This window comes from Micrasema longulum, unplaced genomic scaffold (genome assembly GCF_059751315.1).
Source record: "Micrasema longulum isolate JH-2025_06_02 unplaced genomic scaffold, ASM5975131v1 h1tg001383l, whole genome shotgun sequence".
NCBI classification, from domain to species: Eukaryota; Metazoa; Arthropoda; class Insecta; order Trichoptera; family Brachycentridae; genus Micrasema; species Micrasema longulum.
In genome coordinates, this window is record NW_028278569.1 from 144,294 (window position 1) to 171,075 (window position 26,782).

Below are 26,782 nucleotides of genomic sequence, written 5' to 3' on the forward strand. Positions count from 1 at the left end.
TTAGTTTTACTACTTGGGTGTCAATTCTCTTTCTTGAAAAACTAAAAATTATTTATAACTTTATTGAGTAGCCCTTCGAAAAGATGAACATGAAATAATAATTGTGGATCATACATCATTGAATTTCTTCATTTAACCCGTTGCAGATTTGTTGAAATTAATATTAAATCGCTCGCAAACGAGTGAAGACGTATCCATACTTCAATTCTTTTATTCTACGTCGAAAGGAAAAGTTATTATGCCTCTACGCAAACAGCGCACTAAATTTGGCGAACGTGCATTTGCGGTCGCAGGCCCTACGCAGGCAGTTTTCAGCCAATACAAGACTTTCTAGTCATTCTTCCGATGCCGCACAAGCCACTTGCTAGTAAATCAATACAGTTTGTGGCGCAACTGTCGGCGGCGTGTGCCCAGCCACGCCGTGCCGGCCGGCGTCCTTCTAGACGAACCGCCAATTTATCCGTTTCCATTCGAAATCGCTGTCACACTGCTCTCTGTGTTTTTACACTTTTTTCTTCGAAATGCCGAGTTGTTGCGTACCGAATTGTAATTCTACGAAAAAACTACATCGTTTTCCGAAACGATATCCACATTTATTTAAAGAATGGATCAATCGTGTTCAAAGTCCCAAATTTATGAATTTATCAGATGACGAAATTAATCGACTTTGTTTTGTGTGCATTAAACACTTCAACGCATTCAACTTTAGCCAATACAATGACATCCAGCTTTTATTGTGCTCTGTGCCTACCATTGGATTGCCAGGTAAATTGCATGATATTTCATACATAATTATTTCAAGAATTTGTCTCATGTTGCACGTTTATTTGTCCTGTTTGTCTGCCCTGCAAATTTTTATTGACAATCTTTACAACTCATAGGGAAAGCATACTTTTATTAATCTGGACCCATTTTACAATGAAAGTTATTAGTATTTCTGCAAGAAAAATATATGTACGACTCAGGTTGGCTTTCCACTGTAATTGCACCTTGTTTATCTGTCTTGTGTCTATACAATTGCAAGTCTGCTTTTGGAATGTGGTGTTTGTGATTTGTCTTACAGTTGGTTAATCGGGTTATTATGTATCTACAAAGTTGGCGTAGTGCCTTTTCCTGCAACTTCCGACATTTTTATTTGGTCATTATTTACAAACAATTACCAGGGTGGCATGGTGTGTATACAATTTTAGGGATGTGCTTTTGCAATGTGGTGTTGGTAATTTGTATTATTTTTACAGGGTTTAACAAGTCACCATCCAAAGAAAATAGTTTTCATTATTTACTTGGTGAACAGAGTTCGGGTATGTATTTCTATAATTTTCACATTTCCTTACACCCCTTCTTTCAGACATGTACAATCTCATTTATTATATTGTCGTTATGGTCGTGGCATGGTGTGTTTTCAATTGTATTCGTTCAAGCCTTACTCGATCTTTCAAGGTTTTTCCTGAAGTTCTTGCATTATGTTATCTGGTATGATGTTCATTTTATTTTTATTGTGAATTACAGTAGGCATAGCTGTTACTGAAGAACACCCCTGTGCACTCCCGGAAGGCGTTGCCAGTTGCAGTGGTACGACTTTCATCCAACCTATTTCTGGTTTGTAGTAATATTTTTTTTATTTTTGTAATAAAAATTTACAAACATACATATTTATATATAAGAAAAAGAGAAACATCTTTGTTTCTTTGTTAAAAAGAAAAAAATAATAAACAATACATATAAATTCAGGAGAGTTCAGCGTGTGTAAGAGTTAATGGGAGATTTACATCTTGGTTTGCGATCTCAAAAGGCGTGAAACAGGGATGTGTAATGTCACTATGGTTGTTTAATCTTTACATTTTTCTATTAATTTTATACATTTTCTGCAAATTGAGAAATGCCGTTTTTGTGATCGACCAAGACTACATCGTCTGAGCGTGGGCCGTTCCTTTTTTAATTATTAAAAAGTTTATAGCACATATATATCGTATGACATGACCATGAAAGTGACCCTCTCAGTTGAAACAAATTTCTGACCCATAATTTTCTCCAGCAAATCGGCATATTAAAGCTGTTTGTGTTTTCAAAGAACTTAAAATGTATACACACAGTTACTTGTCCGACTCATTGACACATTGTCACATATTACTAATTAATAATGTTTTTAGATATCAACGCTGATGACATATCAGGCCCACTGCATATTTCTGGTCCGAGTGCACCTCAGCAGAGTACACCAAAAAGTTAGTATCAAATGACATGTATTCAATAATGCATTTTCTCTTGGTTCTTGGACAGAGAGATTTCGTTCTACATAATATCCACAGATACTTTGTTTCTATCATGTTCATGCAGTTTATGAATAATGCTAACGGATGTTTCCATGAAAATGCGACATAAATTTTTCGTCATTAAAACTTCATGAGGTGTTAAAAAACATTAAGTGGTTAAGACGCTTGAATTACGCACGGAAGGTTCCGGGTTCGATTCCCGGAGAGAACACAAAATTATAATATGATTTTTCTGTAATTGATCACTGTAATGGGCCCTCTTGTCCTGCTGTGGTGCAATTTTTATATTATTTATTATCGGGAATCAAAAAAATTACCTAATTGAATTATTGTTTTTATGAAATTTTTCCTTAATCGTTGTTCAATGTACAGTGATATACAGAATACAGATGCATTAGTGTGCAATTTGTACAATCTTTGGGAGTCGTCGTCTTCACAATATATATAATGTTATCCTGAGTTCCTATCTGACCTCTCCAAAATCAGCGTCCCATTCCCTATTACTATTTAAACTCTTTTGTTCCCACCCAATAATAATATATTAAAAAATTTATGTAAATATGTAGCTATAAATGGTATTAAGTTGTAAATAAGTTTTATATTATGTAAAATGTATGTAATATTAAATACTAACATGCTAACTTGTATGTATAGTACTAACACATGTGTAAATATTTAAATAAGTTAATCTCAAACTTGACACTGGCTAGAACACCTCAGTTAGGAGTGAAAAAAGCCAATAAAAAACTAAAGAAGATATACAGAATAAATATTTTTTTACATTATATAGATAAAACACATTGAAAAAGACTCAATTATGACGTTAGTATCCGTTGAATTACCCTAATACTACTCAAATTTATTAAAGATATAAAATACAATGAACTTCAACCAAGAACTTTCATTAACAAACTGCTAGTATTTCTGCTAGAACCAACTGCTAGTATTTCTTTTTGCTTATTTCCAAACAGCATCCCTTTACATTTTATCATTCTTTGCAATAATAGTTAGGCATTCATTATATTATGATGTTGGGACCCTTAATGCATCATTATGAAATATTATATTACAGGACGAAAATATGACCACATCTTGAAGGATGTAAATGAAACCCAATCTCAAAATTTAACACCCAGGAAAAGGAAGCTTTACAAGAAATGTTTGCAGTTTAAAAAGGCTAGAAGAAACATGGAGATGAAGATTAGAAAGATGGAACTCAAATTAAACAAAGAGCGCCATGTATCCTTTAAAAATAAATTAAATAAAATCACATACCGTTTTTTTAAGTCTCAATTGAGGCTTCAGAAACGGACAAAACAGGGCCGTAGATATACAACTAACGATAAGGTTTTTGCATTGTCATTAATGAAGCAGGGCTATAAAAGTTATAAATATATTTCAAGCATATTTTCCTTACCATCCAGAAAAACATTGATGACAATGCTAAATAAAATCCCATTTAATCCTGGTACCAATTTGCATATAAACATTTGGAAGAGGTCGCCCAAAATCTTTCTGCTAAAGCTCGAATATGCTCTTTGATGTTTGACGAGATGTCAATTAGTCAGAATTTAATGTACAAAAAACATAAAGATTTTATTGAGGGATTCCAAGACTTGGGTGAAGGAAAACGTACTCCAGCTTTTGCTGATCACGTTTGTGTTTTTATGCTACAGGGTTTATATAATAAATGGAAACAACCATTAGCATTTGTTTTTACAGGAGGACCCATTAAATCTTCAGATTTGGTTGTTATCTTAAAATCAATAATCTCAAATATCTTTCGTAGCAATTTGGAATTAGTTTCAATAATTTGTGACCAAGGTAGCTCAAATGTTGGTGCAATAAATATCCTGAAACAGGAAACCCGTGAATTGTACCTTCGGGGTGGTACTGAATGTAGAGTTCACGGGTTTGAAATTGAAGGCCATGAAATTGTACAAATGTTTGATGTGCCACATCTTTTGAAGGGATTTAGAAATAATATGCTAGTAAAAGATGTACATTTTGTTCAAAATTCTGTATCAAAAATAGCAAAGTGGTCCCATATTGTACAATCATACACATACGATCAAGCAAGAGGGGAAGACTTTTTCCAAATGCACAAATTAACCGATAGTCATATTTTCCCCGACAAACTAAGAAAAATGAAGGTCAAGGTTGCTGCTCAGGTATTCAGCAGGACAGTAGGAACTACCATGAAATCTTTGGCAGATACTGTGGATGATATTGACAATGGGGCATCACAGACTGCTGATCTTATCTTATTTATAAATAAACTTTTCGACAGTTTAAATGGCAGTTCTCTCAATGCTAATAGTATTATTTGTAAATACCGTTGTGGAGTCAGATTAACATCTCCCCACTGGAAATTTTGGCAGGAAGCTATTTCCATCTTAAAATCAGTAAAATTTGTAGATTCCAAAAACCAAAAAATATCAGTACCACCTACAGTGCGTAACTGGATTACAACTTTGGAAGCAATATCATATTTGAGTAATAAATTACTTACATGTTATAAATTTACTTTTGTGCTTCCACGTAACCTTAACCAAGACCCCATTGAAAACTTTTTTGGCATGGTAAGAAGTCAGGGTGCACGTAACATAAACCCCTCTAGTTCAAATTTTATAGATGCTTTTAAGTCGCTTCTCATATCAAACTTATCTCATACTCACTCCATTGGAGCAAATTGTGAAAATGATGACGGTGAAATTTTAGATTCATTAAAACTTTTTTTAACATCGGACATCGAAGTACAGGAACAATTTCATGTTGATGATCACTCCTTACCAACAAGTTCTTCAAGACAGAAAAGTAGTCAATATGTTGCGGTTTGTAAATATATAGCTGGTTATGTGGCAAAACGGGCTTTATCTAAATTTGGATCTTGTTGTGAATGTAGACTGGATCTTAAATCTGAAACACAGTTACCGGGGCATAGTTTAATAACTTCTAGGGCATGTGGTCCAAATACTTTAATCCACCCAACAATCAAAATCTATAAAGTTTTTAATACCATTGTCAATCACTGCAAAAATAATTTACCGACTATTTGCCATAAGTTTCATGTTATGTCGAGTTTGAAGGAAATAGTACTATCTAAATTAAATTCAGCATGTTTATCTTGTCCAGCACATAGAGGCCACCTTTTTGATTTTATTGTTAACTTAGTATTGCAATTATATATTTTTTCTTGGTTTAAACAAATTAACTTTCTATTAACTGGGCGAAAAAAATTAGAGTCTTGCATTGTTGATCCTCTCAAATTACAAGCTAGAAAGTGTTATAATAAAAGACTTAAGAATAAGAAGCGCAGACAATAGAGTAGATACATGCATACCCTTTTCTTCTTACCTACCATATTAGCACTTCATTTCATTACTTAATAAGCTTATAAGTGCTTCCTTCCTGCTTTATTCCTAAGCAGCAGCCTAGAAATGTCAATGTGAAATAAAATAAATTATCCACCATTAATAATGTTCTTTTGTTTCAGAATGGTGATTGTTGATGCCATGGATCTTAATGTGCAGGAAGAAAATATTTTTCATCCAGGAATAGAAGGGATCCAATACTGATCACAATGCTGCACAATTTTTAAATAATACTCAATTGTTATTTTTGATAATCCAATATTAGCATATTAGCACTTCATTTTATTCTTTAGTAACCTTATAAATGCTTCCTTCCTGTTTTATTCCTAAGCAGCAGCCTAGAAATGTCAATGTGAAATAAAATAAATTATCCACCATTAATAATATTCTTTTGTTTCAGAATGGTGATTGCTGATGCCATGTCTCTTAATCTTCACGAAGAAAATATTTTTCATCCAGGAATAGCAGGGATCCAATGCTGATCACAATGCTGCACAATTTTGTTATTTTTGATAATCCAATATACTAACCACACATGTATATAATATTATTTTACGAGTGTCAGTTTTCTTTCTCGATTCTTTCTGACGCATCTAATAGAATCGAGGGATTTATTTTAACAGTAAAATAAAACTATTAAAAATGTTTTTTTAAATTTTTATTTATGTATTCCTATTCCATAATAAATTTAATGTGCAATATCAATATAAAATTGTTTTTTTAAATACAGGACAGAAAAATTAAATTGCGTGCTAATACTTGTATTTAATTAAGCAATTTTGTATTGATATTGTACAATAAATATCAATATACGATGCAACGTAGTGATTTGAATTTACGCGCCATCGTCAAAGCTTCTTGTATGCCACACTAGAGAACGCTGCGATCGACGCCCAAAGTGCTTAGATATAGTACCATAGTTTCCTATCTAAAGATATCTGTAATCTGTGGCCCTACGGCATGGAATGCTCTCCCAGCAGAAATCCGAAACTGTGAGAGTGAAGTGATGTTTCGGAAGAAACTTAAAACCCACTTGTTCTCTAAATCATTTGAATAAATTCTTAGCATGTGGTGGAAAAGTAGTATGAAAAAGTACATTATTTTTCTTAAATTAAAACGTTAAAGTTAAAATTAAATTTATATATTTATATATTCACTTTGTAAAGCGCCCTTGAGGTATTATATTACGAAAATGGCGCTATATAAGTTATCCATAATAATAATAATTATTATTATTATAAATGCGAAAGCATGTTTGTCTGTTTGTTTGAGACTTAGACTTATAGTATATTAAAGTCATAAACTGACTGCTTTTTGTCGCAAAAAAAACATTTCATTCCAAGGGAAAATTCGTCGTGGAAAAATAAATTAATATTAAAACAGAATATCAACGCTTTGTCGCCACAGACTAACGGATCGTCGTATTTTTTTTGCGTAGCAATAGTTGAAGGACCGACAATCGAAAAAAAAATATCACTTCATCTGGAAAATTCTTATTTTTAAACGACAAAACTAATTCCTCTCAATATCATGCGAGCGTAGCCGCAATAAATAAATGTGAATATTAAGGAATTAAAATGAATGTTACGAATGAAACTTTCATGTTGTTTCCACGAAGGTTTTCAACCAGAACGTTCCCGTAAAAAAGAGCTCTTTCCATTTATATTTTTCTGATACTTTTGATGGAAGTAGTGCACCCTTGGGAGCCTTTATTTACCGTTATGATTTATAGCTTGCATACTCATTCCCTCGGTCCCTCCCATTTTGCCCAAGACACGCCCACTGGTAAAACTTGTTTTGGGGGGGCCCTTTCACTCGGCCCTTCTCATCTCCCCGGTTCTCTTGTTGCCCTGGTGCATCATGTTCATCTATAAATAAACATAATCCAAGTCTTTTGTTATTGGGCCCTTCAGGCTAACTATTCTTATGATTTGTTGTCCTGCCCTACTCTAGGTAGGTAGCGCGTAGTACTAAAAAGTATAAGAAGTGTTCCCTCGAAAACTCGGAGGAAACCCAAAGCTCTCCTATCCTTATGATCCTCTAATACCTTACGGGGACGTGAGATACCCAAAGGGTTAAAATAGCTCCTCATTCGACACGTGTCATAGGTGAGTCCGCAATGAGTACCACCCACTAACGTCTTATAAGAAATGTTTATTATCAAACGTGTAAATGAATGGAATGCTTCATCAAAGAAGAAGAATGGACGTGTCACTCTCAATGACTTTAGTTACCAGGAGAACATAACATGTGCAGCGGTCTCTGCGTTTCGTGTTCGCCTTGCACATTGTGCATTTGGTTTTGGTACGACGCGATCGGGCGGCTGACTGGTAGACTTGAGAGGTACACAATGCATACATACTTACAACCTACAAAGAAAATATCTCCACGAAATTTTTATAATCTCAGAATAATAATTCTCTAGAAAAGCCCCAAAGGGCTCTACCATAGAACAAAAGCGTACCAAATTTTTGGTTTGGTTTTTAGTTTAACAACAAACGTGTAACGGACTGTTTCAGTTTGTAAATAAGTACAGAATATTTTATTATTGCTACCTTACCGAGATTAATATGCTTAACAAACAAAACTTCATGGAATGTAGGACATAGGGCACTCAACGACATATATTATATTTGTATTTGTTTAAACGCAAGGTGATAAGCGATTAGTATCTAGTAACAAAACAAAAAGCCAAAGCCAACAAAACAGAAAACATGCATTCACTAAATTATGTACTTCACATAATACAATATTATTTTAAGAGTATGCTATGAACAATGGTAGATCTCCAAACTTATCAGTGATTTTTTTCTAGCACCTCCGGACATGAAAACAAAAAACCTTGTAAAACTATTTAAAAGTAGATTGAAAATATATGCACCTTAACTTTTTCATCAGCCATTAATTGTTACTTTACTGCCGGTTATTATATTATTTAAATTTCGTGTTTTTATCAACAAAAAAGATATTATCATATTTTGGTGAAGGCCAAAATAAAGGGCCAAAAGAAACTACATTTTTTTCTCAAAGTCGTATTAAATCTTCGATGCAGAGGCATTTCATTTAGTTTTTTTTTATTCATTGAATAAGTATTTCATAAATAGTTTTTGAATTTAATGTTTTGTAAACATAGATATAACAACTCAAAATTTAAGAAAAATCCATGGCATAAGAATTATTTATCCACCCAAAATATAAAATAAAATATGCATCAACTGCTGGGCAAACCCAATTTGTTTTATTTAAGATTTACGTTTACTAACATTTATGTGCGTTAATTGGTACTCTTAATAAATATAATAAAAAAAATATGAATCTATCTTTCCCGATTAAATAAGAAATTCGGAACCTAAACAAACGTTGAGTGTAATGGGTTGCGTTGTCGCGTAGCGTTGGGTAGCGTCGCTTCGTGTTGGCGGCGGCGCGGCGCTGCGTCACATTTTCCTTAGGAAAAGCTCTTCTTCATTTCTACGAGCAAAGAAAAGCCTTTTTCTTGTCTGGCATACTTTCTTCGGGCCGGTGAAAGTTAACGGAAAAGCTTCGAATGTTACCAGGAGAAAATAGATTCGAGGGGATTGAAAGCGACGCTGACGACGACACCCCCACCTTGAAGAGGGTGAATTTTCTTCCCCTACAATGGGGTGGAAGGTAGGTAGTGCGTCTCGATTCGTTACTAACGGCGGAACTAACGAACAAAGAAAGCGTTATTCTGTATCAGGAGTTCAGGAATCGCTGGTGGTTTAATCACTGGCGTCGCGACGTCAATATAAGACATGCATCTAAGACCTTTATTATTTTACGCATGCATGCCGAGTAATAATACAATAATAATAATAATAATAATATGACCGAGTTTAGCGATAATTTTAATTTTCTCAGCGTTAAAATGGACGAATTATTACCATAATATTAGGAAGGTAATTTCAAATAATAAGAGATTAAAATTATTATAAAATGAAATGGGGTAATGTTGAACGAGGATTTAAAACTATTGTTTGCTGGTTCCAATCGACAAGTGAAATATGTTTTTTTTGTTATATAATTGTTTTATTTGTTAGTAGACTATTAAACCAATCCACATTCAAAAAAATTTGTATCGTATTATTTATTTTATTCATTTATTTATTTTATTTTAAAAGGTGATTTTACAGCGCTGTGATTCTTTAAAGTTTTGTATTTTTGAAATTACTTTGCGTGTGGCTCAAGTTTTCTTCCCCTTTTTATCGACGAGTTCTGCTAATTCGTTAGTTTACTCACCGTAAACCAGAAACCTATCACAACTCTCTTATCATTGGTTGACTCGGAAGAACTAGTGACGTCATGCAAAGTAGTTTTTTAAAATTAAAATATGTTTTTTTTTTCATGCATTTTCAAGAAACTTCGCCTTTCAATTTAATGCTCTAATTTTTACCGCGCGTAAAAATACATTTATTATATCCAATTTCGCGTAGGGCTGAATTTGCCTAAGGTACATCACATTTTACTTTTCCAAAAAATACATCACAAATTTAGATTTTACAATTATTATTCCCATGTTGTAAAAATACAATAAATAAGATGTAAATCTGTAGAAGATTGGTAACTTTTTTCTTGTAACAAATAAACATTATTATTGTAAGTGTATCGCCATAGTGGCGAGCGTTTTGCGGCGCGGTACGGGAAGTACTTAGCGCCTTGCCGCGCCCGCGCGATCACTATGGACACTACACTTGTTACCATATTATGTTTGAGTTCAACTTACCCGCACCGCGTTGCAAAATGCTTGTCACTTTGACCATACACAAAATTGCAGAGTTATATAGTAGATTCTACAAGCATTTCCGAATTTGGCCATAAAATTTCTTTTTCGAATAGACGAATTTCGTAAATTACTAAAACATGACAAAAAATAAGACAAAAATTACAATACAGTTTTAAAATTGGAATGGAGGAAAACGAATATTTAAAATAATTATAAAATTCCGCGTTTTATGTGATTTTCACGAAAATGGTGCCAAGATAGTTTTTACCACTGAATTTTTCTTATACCTAAGATTTTGACTTATTATACCAACCTTATTTATGTGAACATGGGTACATGTGTCGCTTTACATGATTTAATTAAAATGGTTTTGAAAAAGTAAAACATGAAAGTAACATTTCATTATATTAAAGTACACCTTGCACCATTCCTTTTTATAATCCTCATGGACTTCACCCTAAGGAAGTCAATTCCACTAGATCAAGGAATATTCATCTCCTCCTTTCAAAAACTCTGCGACCTAGAGAATGCAGATGATACGGTTATAATTGACGATTCAGTCACGGGTCTTCAGGCCACTGTATATATATTTAGGCTATATAGCCTAAATAAGAACTCCCCATGCCTGGGTTTAAAAATCAATATTGCAAAAACCCATGTACTGTGTAACCCTTCATGCCTTGATGACCAAAATCCCCCGACTCTGTCAAACCAAGTCATCGAAAGGTCGAGTGTTTTTAATACCTGGGAGTATATGTTACGGAAAATGGCAGCTTTCAAAAAGAATTGGGAGCGTGGCTAGGAATATTTCCAGGTGTTAGTTATTTTTGTAGATTAATTATTTTCTAAGGCCATTCACAACTTTGTTTTTAACAATTTGTCTACTAAAATAAAGTGGTTTTACATTTATTTTATTGTAATGGATAACTACAATGTTAGTGCCCCAAATATAAAAAAATCAAATCAAATTATTATTATTAAGTTAGTATTAATAAAAATCTTCACCAACGAGCCACAAAAAGTGGCTTGGTGGGATTTTAGTTGCTAAAAATGAAATTTTATAAGTGTTTATTTGATGTTAAAAAAACAAACTAATAATAAAATTATAAATATTAAATTTTTATAGCTGGTACCTAACTTATATTTTCCCTGCGCATGTGTTCGTAGGAAAAGCTTTATAAAGTTCGATATGTAAAATGAAAGCTTGATTAAATTATTCAATAATCTTGATTTCCCACGTGGGCGTCGGAATAACCGGAAATAGCGACGTCTATTCACAGGATCACAGGAGATGCAAGTGATAGTACAGTTTATGTAAAATTGCATAAAAAATCAATATCCGGTGTCGCGCAATCCCCCAGTAGCAACCCCCCCCCTCCCCGCACTTTCACAACTCACACCGCTGCGCTGCCATGCGCCACCAACCATCATGGAATGGAATCCAATAGAGGCAGCGATGATATTTATTAAGTATTTTAGACACTTCACCAAAAAAGTAAAACGATTTAATCGCTGTACAAGTGTTGCGCTTAATGGTCAGATATCTTTCGTCTTTTACATTAAAATTATTTTTAAGTTTTTTCCAATAGACACCCGATCAGATTGATACTGCCAGATCAGATATAAAATATTAAAAAATAATAAGGTAATCCTGGTTATCAATAATTAATAGTTCGATATATATTTACCCGTAAACCTTTTTTTTTGAGAAAACAGAACTATTTATTTATATTTTTTTTTATTAACTATTTAAATATAAATGAGCGTTAATTACCCACAAAGATCAGAAAAATATAAATAATGTACGTATTATTGTTTTTTTTTTATTGCATATAATGATGTATTTTATTTTCATATCAGATATGGCAACCATTGAATTGGTTCTCCCCACACCCATAGCTACTCTGTGTGGATAGTGAATTCACGCACACATCTAAAGGAAATCGAAGTTATTGGAAGGGTATCGGCGATTGCCGATGATGGCGAACCGTTCGGAAACTGCCAGGGACACAGAATGTGTAAGGAGATACTGTGACCGGAAATCAATATCCCGATACATTCCCGACCAGCGTAAATTCTCCTACCCAGGTAAAGTTGAATGAACCTCAATATCGCTGAAGCGCATGCACCGATAGGCGCATCGTTCCAGGACACACTCCAGAATGTCCTCATGAATGAAAATATCGACAATGGTTCGTATTTTTAGTTTTATTTATATACATTTATTTCCATTTGTATTTGTTTATTTTAAATAGTTTAAACTTAGCAGTTTACATAAATTATAAATCTACTTATGCAAAAGCCTGTCGAGGGTGTTTAAAAAATAATCCGTAAAATAATAAAAAATATAGACCTACATATAAATTCAAAAGGACAAAATAGTGTGTTAATTACTAATGATTTTTATTGTAAAACTAAAAAACTATATAAAAAAAACGGTAAGTACCTACTCTTTTTTTTTAACTTTATAACGGACAAAACCTAAAAAAATAACAACCGGTTCCATCACAAATCAACTTGTTAAACATCAGCTATCAGGAATTTATAAAATGCACAATACTGCAAATCAATGTGCATGCAATGTGAAATGCGGAAAATAGTGATGTTTATTTTTCAATTTATCTCCATAATCAATAATTTTTATTTAATTTCTTCATCGGTTAGTAAAATCTTAAAAGATAGAAAAATAATAATTACACTTTTTGTAAAATTATTTTCGTTCTAGTTATAAAACAAAAACAATTCGTCGTTATTTCTATTACGTTTTCTCTTCTCTTTTCCGATAATGATATGCGTAATTAGACCACAGAGAACCCAGGATAGCAGAGCCAAACGGGATAAAATATTCCGAGCCGCGTTCTACAAAACCCCGCCCGAATTCGGGTGGTGAAAAAAGAACATTATGTTGTTACGTTATTGGAAATCAGCCTCGACTAGGTATCAGGAGAGCAGAAAGCTAACGGAGCGATAGAACATGCTGTTGCCGGTTAAACCCAAAGCGCGCGCGTAGGAGTCGTTATGGTAACAACATCGCGTTTCAATCCGGAGTACAGAAAAGCACAGAGGTGAACGAACGTACGCCTTGTTTTTGCGCGCGTGTGATGTACAAAACACAAAATCGGATGGGAAGGGAGGATTCTGTTTCGGTGTAGGAAAGTAAATATTTCAAAAAATTCTGATAATTATTATTTTCTCTGTTTTATAAACAGTTCTAACCATATTTTATCTATCAAATTTAAATTTATTTATCTTTGTCTTTTCTTAGTTAGAATATTTAATAAAAAATGTGCCAAACAATTATGAATAATCATTATTTTAGCAAATATCAAAAGCTTTTTTTTTTTAAAATAAAAAGTCAATTATTTATTCGTACTAGAAAAAAAAACGTTAAGTGTTTTTTTCCCAAATTTTAAAATCGGTTTGTTAACACGCCTGACATCTGTCGATATGTGCGCAAAACAATTTTGTAGGGTGTGAGCCTTGGTGTTAGTCGAGAAAATCTTTTAAATCTACTGAAAGGGAAAGTTGAGAAAACATGCGCATATGCGCATACCGGAACGAGTCTTGAAAGGGTAAGGACTTGATTGAATTCAAGCTACTAGGACCGCATGAGCTGATGCAAGATGTTCAACATTCCATTCCATACTTTTCAACTTCACCGTGTTCAGCGCGGGAGAGAGAAGGCTAAGGAACGCCTGGTGGAAAAGAGAGAAGAGATGCAGTGTTAACGGCTATCAGGCCATGTGCGCCGAAGCGGCCGACTGTGGACGGGTACCAGGAGAACAGAAAACATAGGAGTAAAATTATTGATGTGCCTGCAGACGCGATGCTCCGCACATTCCAGAAAGTGGGTTTTGTTATCTTCTCTGTGATGCTATGCACTATAATAGGTAGTTCCTTCTTTCTCATTACAATGAAATGTACTAAAGCAAATGTACAAGTAAATGAGTTGACTGTAATCACGTATTGTAACAATAATTTACCATGAGTTTTAAATTACAAAAACTAAAAACATTTTTTTAATGTAGATGAAATTCTGTCACACTATTACAGAATTTACCCATCTATAAATTTTATCAAAATGGACAAATATTTCAACAGAGAACTCATTTGAGGCAAATATAATATTATGGAAGTGTAGGTATAGACATTCTGTTTATGTTTAAACATACCTAGTGCTTACACATTTCCTTAAAAATATCAGTTGATAAATGCATAGAATTCCATATTATCATCTCCACACTTAATACTAAGCAATCAATTTTATACAGGGCCTTTTGATGTTAATTAATAAAACATTAAGTTAAACGTTAAATGTTCGTTTAAGTAAATGTCATAAATTATCAAATTATTTAGTACTTAAAATTTATAAATAGGGTTTTAAATTCCAACCATTTATGCGCTCCGTAGCAGCAGGATGTGTCCAGCTCTTATTTTTAAAAAGAATAACGGAAAACTAAAATTAAATTATTAGATTAATTTCATACCGTAAAAAAAATAGCTTTCATACCGTCCATGCGCTCTGTAGCTGCAAGACATGCTGTAATCTAGCTCCTATTTGTTATTTGTTATTGAATTTAATTATAATTGCATAAATAAATTGTCTATGTTTTTATGAATGTATGTATGTGTATGCGCATGGGTGTATGTACGTGTGTGTGTATGTACATGTGTATATATGTGTATATTTATATATACATGTGTGTATATATGTGTATGTCTGTATGTATATGAATCAAAATGTGTATCCGAATAAGTTTATATTTTGTTTGTCTGTGCTCTATATTAATTTGTTAACTATTATAATATATAAAAATGTAATTGCCTAGCTTGGAACGGGGTATGTACCCTTGTTAGCTGGGCAAAGTGAATATGGAATTGTATTTTGATAAAGAGTGTGAATAAATAAATAAATAAATTAGAAACAAGGCACTAGAATCCCAACCGTCCATGCGCTATGTAGCTGCAAGACGTGTTGAGATATTTATTGTACAGCGGTGATTTTCACAAAAATGACTGTATATAAACTATCCACAATAATAATAATGCAAATTTCTTTTGTGTTAGTAGGAACACTAGAATATTTTATTTGTAAACGTTCTAAAAAAAATGGCTTCAAAACATTTTTTTTAATTTAACTTTTTTTATTAAAAAAATTCATAAAGATGCATGTTTTTTTTTCAATTCTATACATATCTACATTTACACATCTAGTAAATGTTATCACTGTAACTCTCCAAAAAAACGACTAACTCTTGTACTTGGAGAGTGACTTACACTGTTGTAGTTGTTTATTGTTTATTATAAGATTTTATATAATTTTAAATACGAGTACATGAGAAAAAAATAAAAACATAGGATTTATAAAGAAAAAACATAAAACAATAATACATTCATACTAATTAAAATTGAATGTAGTTTTTACACGCGTTCAAAAAATTTCTTTAGATTTACTTACTACTATTTTTAATAGTTTTTAGTTCATTGGGAAGATTATTATAATTTTTTACACCTTTGTAGACAAAGCTATTTTGACCATAACTTGTGTGGAATTTAGGAATTTTAATATTATGTTGGTATCTGAGTAACTTATTCATCTCAAATTCTTTTATTTTTTCTTTTTTTTATATTTGTATAATAGGATTTATTTTATAAAGAGTGTCTACTGTATGAACCTTAAATATTTTAAATAGGCTTTCTATCCGGATGATTCTAATCAGAAAGGCCCGAGAAATTTCGATTGTGCTTTAGTTAACATGTAATCTTACACCAAGCACAAAGGGTTGTCTTTTTTTAATTTTATGTCCAGGAATGGAAAGTGTTCTCTCCCGAGAAGAGCGAAGCGAAAGACAATGATCAGAAAGGTAAATGAAATTCTCAGCAAGATATTTTGGAGCGCAAGGGTTGTGAAGAATATTATAAAGAAGTGAGAGAGATTGAAAGTTTACGCGCTGATAAAAACGAAGCTACTAGAGTTCGTAGCGAAAGGGTGATACACGGTCATAATAAATATCAAAATAAAGCGGATGCTTTGATTCTGCGAACGCTCCAGACGATCTTCGAGTTCCGTTTTGGCGTTAAGATAGCAAATATTAGCATATCACAGAGAAGACAATATAATAGATTGGGACAGATTTTTTTTGGTTGTGGTTGGAAGAAAATTTTGAAGTCTTTTCAGGGAGAGAATGGAGGGTGCGATCTTTTTTGGTGTGGTATTTCGTATTGTTTTTTTCATTTTTAATTTTTGCCTTTGGTTGTTATTTATACTTTTTTTAATGTATCTGTTTATAAAAAACTTTCAGCAGATAAAAAAAATAATATCTTTAGAATTATTTTCGCCTGCTGCAGTCGACCATGTCAATGCAAATTTCTATGGAAAAATGGGACTCCAGCGTTTCGAAATATTCCCAAAGTTTCATACAGTACAAATTTAATTGCTTTGGAGTGGTTTTAATGCATTAAGAGTATTGATTAAATTGTTTTATGAAGGATTATGAAGGGATTTTTGAATAAAGTGTCTGTAACTATCATGGGATTTTAAGAATTTCAATTTGAGATTTCAACCATAGAATTAACTGAATCGTCAGTAATATTGCTTCCGTTGGAATGATGCAAAGGGATGTCTCTCATATCTGGCCCTTAACGACCACTTTATCCAGACTGGAATCACTTGTTCTAAATTTTATTTGAAAATATTCCATTTCTGAAAGCAGAGGCGGTATAAATAACGTTGATGGTCATGTCTAGTTGTGTCCGGTATCACGCGACCAACCAATTACTGCGGTCAGAGGGCGTGGAGGCTTTCTGAATATTGGGAATATTAGACAATATTTACCTTACGACCAATATTCTCAGATTGCTTCTTAATCGAATCATTTTACGGGATTTTTATATGCGATAATCAATTATTTTTATACAGAAATATATTACTACAAACACGAAGGTTGTTATTGCTTTTTGATGGCAAATTGCATATGGTATCTCCATTTTCTTCATCATAATCAATATTCCTCTATCTGCACTAAATAGTGCATATGAGGATGTTAGAAGCGAACTTAGAAATATCCACTGAAGGAGTTACTGAGATATTTGCTAAAAACTTTAAAAAAAGAATTGTAAGATTTCTAATTATGTTTCACTAACTCGATGGAGAATGCCAAGTTGCGGTGTCAAGTAGTATAATTGAAATCTGTTTTGCAAGATTTAGAGACGGTTTTGAATTACGCTATTATTTAGGTCTATGCGTTTCGTTTTTTTTGGCATCAACAATTAATTTTCCGTTTTTGGTGGAGATTTCTAAGTTTGCTTCAAATACCCTTTACACAACTGCGTGTGCACTTATGCGTGAATGAAAATGAACACTTTTTACAGGGCCTATGGCCTGTCATTAGTGAGTTTAGGTGGCATGCATTTTGATGCCTTCGAATGGTAGAAATAAAATATTTACAATCAAAATATTGTTACAAGAAATGTACTATTTTTTTTATGTACCGTCCCAAATGAGTTTTCTCGTCGACTCCTGGGAATATAATATCATGATATTCATGTCTTATATGTTTTATTAATAAATAAATAAATAAAAAATTTATTTTTATTTTAAATTTAAAAAAAATTACCGTTTTAATAAGCTAACACCTTTGACGCCTACTGCTGCAATCAAACATACTGCAATTCACCATAGTCGATTTTTATTTATTATAACGTAAATATTTAAGTTTTTTACAAACAATGCCAAGCACAGCTACAATATCATCCGTTCGAGCCGTTATGTTTATGTTGTGCAATAAAAAAAAATTGGCCACCAATTGGTTTCCAACTAACGAACCAACATCACTTGCGTTCTATGAAACATAGTGATAGGGCTTCTCTCTAGGTTACGCATTATTACACTGAGAAAAAACTCGAATAACTTGGGGGGGAACTAAAGCATTACTGCCAGTGTAAAAAACTCACGAGTTAGTAGGTAAGTATTGCTAACAATTTTCTTTGATTTTGCATTTTCCAAACACTTGGTAGACGTAGGTAAAGATGCAACAGTTGAACGGTAGGTATATACAAATCTATAAAATAGGGTTTAAACTAGAATGTTTTACACTTCTGTGTTTATAAGTTTGTATAAACTACTTTAATTTTGAGTTACACTTCGACCGGTTTTGAGGTTACTACCTCATCGTCAGGAATTAAACTAACTTATATTACACGCATTGCTATTTGTATTATAAAATATTGTATGAAAGAGACAGCAAAATGAAAGAAAGAGAGAGAAAGAAGGTAAAATGAATCATAACGGGAATATTTTTAAAAGAGGACTCGAAGTCAAATTTAATTGATTATTTATTTGATTAATTCATTAGTTACGTTAACCTTGACGGAGAAGCTTGTTTGCTTTGAAACCGGTGGGCGGAAAAAAAAATAGTGGTCAAAAACAAAGTTGTTTTATTTATTTTACAAATGATTATTTATTGTTTGAAGTTTTTGATTGATGGCTTTACTAATTTCTAATCGTTCTAAATTGTCTTAACGAAAACCATTTTTATTGACATACAAAATTTCTACACCCGTTTTTTGATTAAAATCATGGTTTTCGGATATAAGATGATTTGCGAATTCTGAAAAATTATTTTCACTGAGACATCTTTGAAGTGTGTCAAAATTTAAGTGGTTTATACAATATTATAAACATATTTATTAATTAAAATTATATTTATTTCAGTTCCTGAAATATGTTCACTTAAATAGGGAATTATTTATTCAATAAAAACATATTCTAGTGCAGCAATACGTAACAAGGGGGAGTTCTATTTTGGATTCTTTAGCGAGTCAATAAAGATAGTCAGTACCTTCTTACTTCAGGAAGGGTGAAGTCATCCATCCATCACGACTGTTTGTTATTAGGCCCTTATAGCACGGTACATCCTGTGACAGACAATACCTGTGCAAATTGCCCAACCCATCTTTATGGATCTTTTACTGGGAACGGCCTTAGCAAGTCCCACTAAACTAGGTTACACCTTTATTTCTACGTGACATACGCGAATGGGTTCGCGCGCACCGTCAAATCGAATCTCGCGACTGTCGTACGACAGGTATTAAAAACTTAACAGGATAAAAATACCTAAAAAAACGATAAAAGTTTTTCAATATAACATGCCAAAAGCTCAATTACATTACAGAATACAGAGACTTAGAAATATCGTATATAACCACTTACCGACTTTTCTATGATTACCGGTTTCGAGACGTACCCGTCTCTTCGTCAGGACACCAATCAAACCAACATGCAAACCAACATGCAAAACCCACTATACACCTTCACCATAGTTGTTGCACAAAAATATAAAACCAACAGGACATGCATTTTAATAAGCACATGCACTGACTGAAACGTAAGTGGTTATATACAAATATTTCATGTTATCTTAGTTAATGTTATCTCACTCCCTCGTACTATCTCATCAGGGAAAAATACGCAACGGTTTGTCATGTTCAAAATACTAGACACTCCAATAAGGATCTGATTCTACAGAGAGGAGTTAATACTTTTTTTGGTTCAAAGGCAGCAATATTATATAGGCCCGAGGATATATAACCTTATCCCAGATTCATGGAAATGTGGTGGAATTGCCAGGCTGAGGAAGGTGTTGACTGCATTTTTAATCTATATTGGTCGGAGGGAGTCGGAGAAATTATTGTCGATGTAGAAGGACGTAAGCTGATTTCTTGTTTTACTAGTAATGACTTAGGACTTAGGATATAGAGATTTTGGTATTATTTTTGTTTTCACTATATATTTATTATTTACCTTTAAGACTGAAAAGGCACACATAATAAAAAAACTGTAATTACTCTTTAATATTATTATACGATAAATAATTTAGTGCCTTAGAACGGGGAACCTATCCCTAGTTAGGCACTTTAGATGAACCACCAGCAAAAAAAAAAATATGTATGTTTACTTTTACTACTTAATAAATTTGTTGTATAAATAATTCATTGTAAATTGCTGTAGTAAATATGTAAAAAAAAAAAAAAAAGTAAAATGTTTGACCACAAAATTAATGCTTTGAATATTAATAATATTAGAAATATCGCATTAAATGATAGTGATCTGACCGGGACTCAAACCCGAAAAACCTGTAAGTGATACATCATCATATTTTTTTCCATCATTATATTTCAATGGATTCTTCTAATCAATGCGTGTGAACATGAGTTCAACATTTTCCCCGATAGATAAAAAGGTGTTCCATAGAACGTTTCACGCTTATTTTCCTGAGCTAATATCCAAAAAACTAATTGAGACATTGCAATAATTGATGTACCATTTCAGTGGCTTGTGCAGCAATAGGAGCAGAAACGCCGAGTTAAGGGTCACTCCAACTCGCAGCTATTATATTACAATCCACGAGGAACTATTTATCAGCCATGTTATTTCAACAAGTAAACTAAGTTTTGTAATATTTTGAAAGTTATTTTAGTAAAAAACAAGAACAGAAATAGTCCGCAATCAATATATGAACATGCTACATGTCTCCCTCAGTCATTTCGTTCCGATTTATATTTTATTATTATACTATTACTACCATCACGCCATTTCCCCGTAGAGGTAGGCAGAGAGGATGGTCCGCTACACACGTCTATTCTGACAGACATTCCTAGCTTCTATCACATTCATGCAACTTGTCTTACACGCCCTTCGGTTGTGTCTGCTTTTGAGATGACCAGACTTAAGATTTTGGTTTATCTGATCATGCCACGTCTTTCTTGGTCATCCTAGTCCGACGTTACCATTTATTCTTACCACATACTTATAAATTTTATACCATTCGATTGTTATCCATTCGTTCCATATGACCAAACCATCTCAAGGACTCTCAATCTTATCGAAAAATATGGCTGTATTAGACTGCACATAAATTTAACTCTCCTATATGTCCATCGAAAAAGCATTCCATTTTTCTGTGTGGTTATTATTTAGACTAAAAAACAATATATCAAGATCTGAATGTACTTTATGTATGTCAATTTTGTTGAATGTACGTTATCTCCTTTGTTCTCCTTGAGGCGTCTGATGATGTCCACATGCTCAGTGAAGAAAACAATCTTAACACATTCAATTGATTTTTGTTATAACGAGCCCCACAGGTTCCTACTCCAGTTTTTTTTATTTAAAAGAGAAGAAGCCGATGTGAGAATTAAAATTTGATGCGACGCAATGGTCGACCGTGCGCGATCACTTTACAAATCTACGACGCCAATCTTATCCCTTTTAGTTAAACGAAGCGTCTCATTTAGAGCGCTTCATGACGTCATGCCGTAGGATACTTGTTTTGTAGGATAGTGTGGTTGTTCCGAGGCCACTGTCGTTAATTGTCAATAAACTTTAGTAAACTGCGGGTAATTACGTTCCCTACACTTTTTTCTCTAATTAACCGACGATTGTCAAATGTGATGCTATCTTTGCAATTACTGCTACCCTGATCTAAACATTAAACTTTATATACAACAATAGTTTACTGGCATTTGCACCTAAAAGTGCACAAAGGACTGTATTGGTAGATCACTAGAGTACAATATACCAAAAATGTATAATATGCTCCCATTAAATATAAAAAATCAAAAAAACTTATCTGGCTCAAGAGAAAGACGTCTGCTGATATCTGGCTTTTAGAACGTGTTTTTTTATATTAAAGTTTTTTGTGTTTTTCTTTTTTATTTGGACATTTTTTTTATTTTCAATGTACATATTTTTCTTTATTGTCATTGTAATAAGAGTTTTTATATGTTTATAGAATTGAAGAGATGTATATAAATTAGAACTTAACTATAAGCACCTGCTGACGTACTGCATTTTATGGAATTCAGTAGGGCTTGATAATTTGTATGTAAATTTTTATATGCTTTTGATAAATAAATAAAAATATAAAAAAAAAAAAAAAAACTCGTATTTTGGTTATGTTTTACATTTAAATAGACAAGGTTCAGATTTTTGCAATGTTAACATATTAAATAAAATTTTAGATAAGATATTAATATCTTAAATAAAATAATAATTATCCATCATTATTTCTAGCGGGGATGACGAATCTCATCGTCAATTTTTTTTGTGAAACATTTCGATAAGCTGATTTCAAGAAGTATATATAATTCAAATATACTGAAAGTGATCAGTTTGTACGTTCCGAATAATTATACTAGAGCGAGATCTAATGCATTAATTTATGTACCCAGAAGCCGCATGAATATACGTCAGAATTCACCTATTCATAGGGCAATTCGCTTGCTGAATACGGCTTCTGCGATAGCATGGACCTATTTTTCTGTACAAATCGCAGTTGAGCGGCTATCTGCTTTAAATTCATTAATTTCTACCTTATATTTATCGTCTGCATTACGTGATGAGTTAAACAACCCTTAAGGGTTGTAATAAAGATTATAATTATCATATAAATAAATAATTAAATGTTTTTTTTTTTAAATACATTTCTGTAACATCAAATTTCTGATTTTTTTACGCGATAGAACGATATTTTGTCGATAATCAGATGAATCTCAAACCCATCGATAAAGGTTTCAGCTCTTTAACTTCACAAACATCAACAGATAGAATAATTAAAGGAATATAGTTGTTCAAATATAGGCAGAATGGTGAATGTTACACAGTGTGTAAAGTGGCCACTTAAAGCCAATGACATGTTATAAGCCCTGTAGATGCCTAGACTTCTATATTCCCTTCTCTAAGGTGTTCTACATCTTTGTTGTAATACGTTAAAATTAATTGTTAATGTTGATGTTTTTTGATGATTCTTGATAAAACTCCATAGTTAATGATTTTTATAAACTTATAAATAAAGTTATAAAAAAAACTTCCGGGTTTAGTTTTATTATTTTGACCAACGAGCGCTTTCGCCTAAGTAGGCATCTTTAAGAAAAATTCACCACTTAATCATTCATTGCTAATGTTTACTAATTGTTTTTCAGAGTTTTTTTCAAGTTTCTATACTACATATATTATATAACACAATAAGGATAATTATTATTATTATAAGGACAATTAGTAAGTACTTCCAAAATAAAATTGCTATTAAGAAATGGATAGTGGAGGTGGGTTGCCCACGAATCGATGAATTAATCAAGCCAAATAGGTAAAATGTGTGTACTGTTTATGAAATTTGATCTATTGGTCTATTTAACTTGTTTATGTTTTTATGATCATTTTAGTTTATATTGTCTATTATGTTAATGATAATTAGGTTAATTAGATTAATTACGTTTTTTAAAATTTATTATCATAATGTTAAATTTGTTAAATACAGGCATGTTTCACATTTTGTAAATTGTTTCCCTCGGCACGGGACCCCCTATTGAGGGAACATTATTCTGTACAAAAAAAAGAATACAAACAATGTAAATGTATAAATAAATAAATAAGGAAGTTCAGTGGTTATTTTATATATTTTTTATTTGTTAATAAACGTGGCCAAAAAAATATTTATACGTCACGCAATGATTTTTTAAGGTTTGTTTTAAATTTTGAAATCACTCCGCATGCGACGTTATGTTAAAGTCTTACAGCAAACCGGAAATCTATAACAACACTCTATCATTGGTTAATTCCGAAGACTTCTGACGTAGTTCAAAGTGGTTTATTTTAATTAGTGTTTTCGTATGTTTTCGAGAAACCCCGTGATGCAATTAAATGCTCTTATTTTTAACCGGGTGTAAGAAAACATTTATTTATATCCAATTTCCCGTAGCATTGAACTTCCTCATTACAACATATTTATAAATTCAAATTGTGGCAATACTTCTAAGGCAGTAAACTGTTTTCTTTTAATCACAAAGAGAACCACTGACATTAATGATTTAGTACGTTTTAAATATTTATGCGTACCCAAAGTACCTACTTGAGTTATTGGCAACACTAATTCAAACATAAACACAGAATTTCATGATTTCAAGGTCCACGACCATTGATCATGCCAGCCTAAATGTAAACTTCAGTGTGATGAAAAGCTCAATACATAGTAACCACGTACGGCGTAGGCACAGAGCAACTCTGTTTATTGATAATAAATAATTCCTATATTTGACCGCGACCACGTGGTGTTTAAAGCTTAGAGGCCGAGTATTGAAGGATATATTGTGAACATACGAGTACTGTCATATTTACAAAGAAATAGGGAGTTTTTTAAAAATATAAACTATATTTTAATGTGGAATGTGTATGTTTAAACATAGGCAAACAATGGGAAATGGGAATGTTTAAACAAAGACAGAATAGTGAATGATACACAGTGTATAAAATGGCCACTGAAACCAGCTAATGACTGGTCATAAGCCTTGTAAATGCCTAGACTTCCATATTCCAAACACGTCAAACACGTTTTCCTTCTCTGCTGCTACAAATTTAGATGACATAGTTTCAATATGACTACTAAGATACACTACCGATACCCCCCCCATCAATTTTCTATGTGAGTACATTGGATTATACCGACGGGTCTAGAACCCCTCGATACGTTTATCTACGCATTAAAAGTGTTAAAAAATTTGTTCCACCGAGCAATTTTTCCTTTAATTACGATTTACTTAATTTTTTCATCGTTTTGAGGTTGGCAGTTTTTTTCTCAAAAGCCTATTTAAAATATAAGAGAAAAATAAGTAAATTTTGAAGTCGAATTAAATTCTGATATAATTGTCAGCTTCCGAAACGAGTGGCTAGATGCAAAAAATAATATCGCTAGATTCTGCTCTATTAACATATAAGAGTATCTAGACCTAAGAAAGTTGCCACTATAAAAAAATTATTAGTTATTATATTTTTTCCATCTGTTTTACTATCTTCCGGAGTGTACGTATCGAGACGTTAAAGGAGCCGGCTTTGTGGTCGCTCGGTAAATAAATACAGACGATCGTTAAGCATATCGTCTTGGCAAGTGTTAAAAGTCTTTTGAAAATTATGTTCATGCGCGCATTTTTTGCTTGAATTGGGATTATTTGGAGTTTATGCCTATTTAAAATATAAATGAGAATTTTTGCAATCATTCATTGGTTCGTTTCGATCATATGATATTGAGATGACAAGTAGGTAGAACATACCGAGAAAGATCAGATAGTGCAGAAGTTAAGTATACCGTCTCGATTTGCACAGATGAAGATAGCGTTCATAATTGAGGCCCTAGGCCCCGATTACAATGAGAAGTTAACAGAGTTATCTTCGACTGTATAAAGAAAAATCGATATTTGTGTTCGAAAATGAGTATATTTGCATAAACATTAAAAGTATCTTCGTCGGTAACCTATAATTGAACATATTAAAAAAAATGTATGCATATTCTGCTTTTCTTACAGAAAACTTAATTTTACTTTGTAGATCAAAATTGAAGACAGATGTTAACTTCCCACTGTAATCGGGGCCCTGGTGTTGAGTCCTCTTCCTTGTCGGCGATCAGCTTACGCTGTCAGGAAAATTAGTGATCAGGAACACTGCAGGCATACAATTTTGTGTGGAGGCGGTGGATGATCGTGAACGGCGATGGATGATGAAATGTTTGCGGCATTGTGCGAGTTTAGGTGAAGTTTTAATAACTTTCACGGCAAAAATAACAAAATACTTCTGTCAATTAAAAAAAGCGTGCATAATAGACTCGTTGAAAAAGCGAAGAGAAGAACGCGCTAGCCAAACGGTGAAGCCAAACCAAAAATGTCCCATCAGGAGTAGCAACCTCACAAAATCAAAATCAGCCAGTATCTACTTACATAAGATTCTTCTGGCTAAAATGCATCGAAACAAACTTTCGGCTCAACCAGTCTTCAGTGTTACAAAATGATTTTTAATGCATTATAACGGAAGTTAGCGAGTATGTGATTTGAAGCTAGGCAATAAATAAACTCATTAATCTGCATTCTGACGACCATGAATCGGGAATGAGGGTTAGTGTTGCAAGTAAAGCTGCCAGCATTACTCAATACTCAATATCTTGATGGCCCGTTACTTGCATTTTAGTGCTGTCAATAATCAGATTATATTATATTGCTCAGGGCATAAATTTGTAGTATCGATGCTGTCTTTGTTATTACATATCATCATTGAATATACTTAGTGGTGATTTTATTTGGGAAACCAACAGTTCAATATATATGTTTATAGTAAACAAACAGATATAGTGTATTAACTCAGAACCAATAACAGATTTCCACAAAGTGTACAAAGTTAGTGAAGAAAATATAATACATATTTTGTAAATTCATATAAGTTTAATGTTATTTTCATGTATCTATTTTCAAATAATTAAAGAAAATACGTTTTTTTTTTTTTAAAGAACAGTAAGTTATTGTAAATTGGACCGGATTAGGACAAGGATGCTTGAAGAGAGGATAAGAAGGGGAAG

General features: G+C 32.8%; 1 protein-coding gene across 3 annotated transcripts; it reads left to right on the forward strand.

The window, feature by feature from the left end:
* The first annotated feature begins 296 nt into the window (after window positions 1-296).
* LOC148275584 (uncharacterized) lies at window positions 297-6,294 on the forward strand. Of its 3 annotated transcripts, XM_088235498.1 has the most exons (6): window positions 300-765; window positions 1,239-1,301; window positions 1,510-1,599; window positions 2,151-2,225; window positions 3,346-3,512; window positions 5,770-6,294. In XM_088235498.1, exons 1-6 carry the CDS (start codon window positions 522-524, stop codon window positions 5,782-5,784), a joined length of 654 nt encoding a protein of 217 aa, XP_088091624.1. In that variant the 5' UTR covers window positions 300-521; the 3' UTR covers window positions 5,785-6,294. The 3 variants fall into 3 exon arrangements, 1 of the variants encoding a protein (XP_088091624.1); XR_015823994.1 differs by lacking the exon at window positions 1,239-1,301 and having other exon boundaries at window positions 297-765; XR_015823993.1 differs by lacking the exons at window positions 1,239-1,301; window positions 5,770-6,294 and having other exon boundaries at window positions 297-765; window positions 3,346-4,421.
* Window positions 6,295-26,782: the final 20,488 nt, after the last annotated feature.

Excerpts from the sequence above, each read along its gene's own strand:
- LOC148275584 (XM_088235498.1), top strand. The coding sequence starts at position 522 with ATGCCGAGTTGTTGCGTACCGAATTGTAATTCTACGAAAAAACTACAT. Across the intron at positions 1,302-1,509 it reads ACTTGGTGAACAGAGTTCGG|TAGGCATAGCTGTTACTGAA; the intron begins GTATGTATTTCT and ends TGTGAATTACAG. Across the intron at positions 1,600-2,150 it reads TTTCATCCAACCTATTTCTG|ATATCAACGCTGATGACATA; the intron begins GTTTGTAGTAAT and ends TAATGTTTTTAG.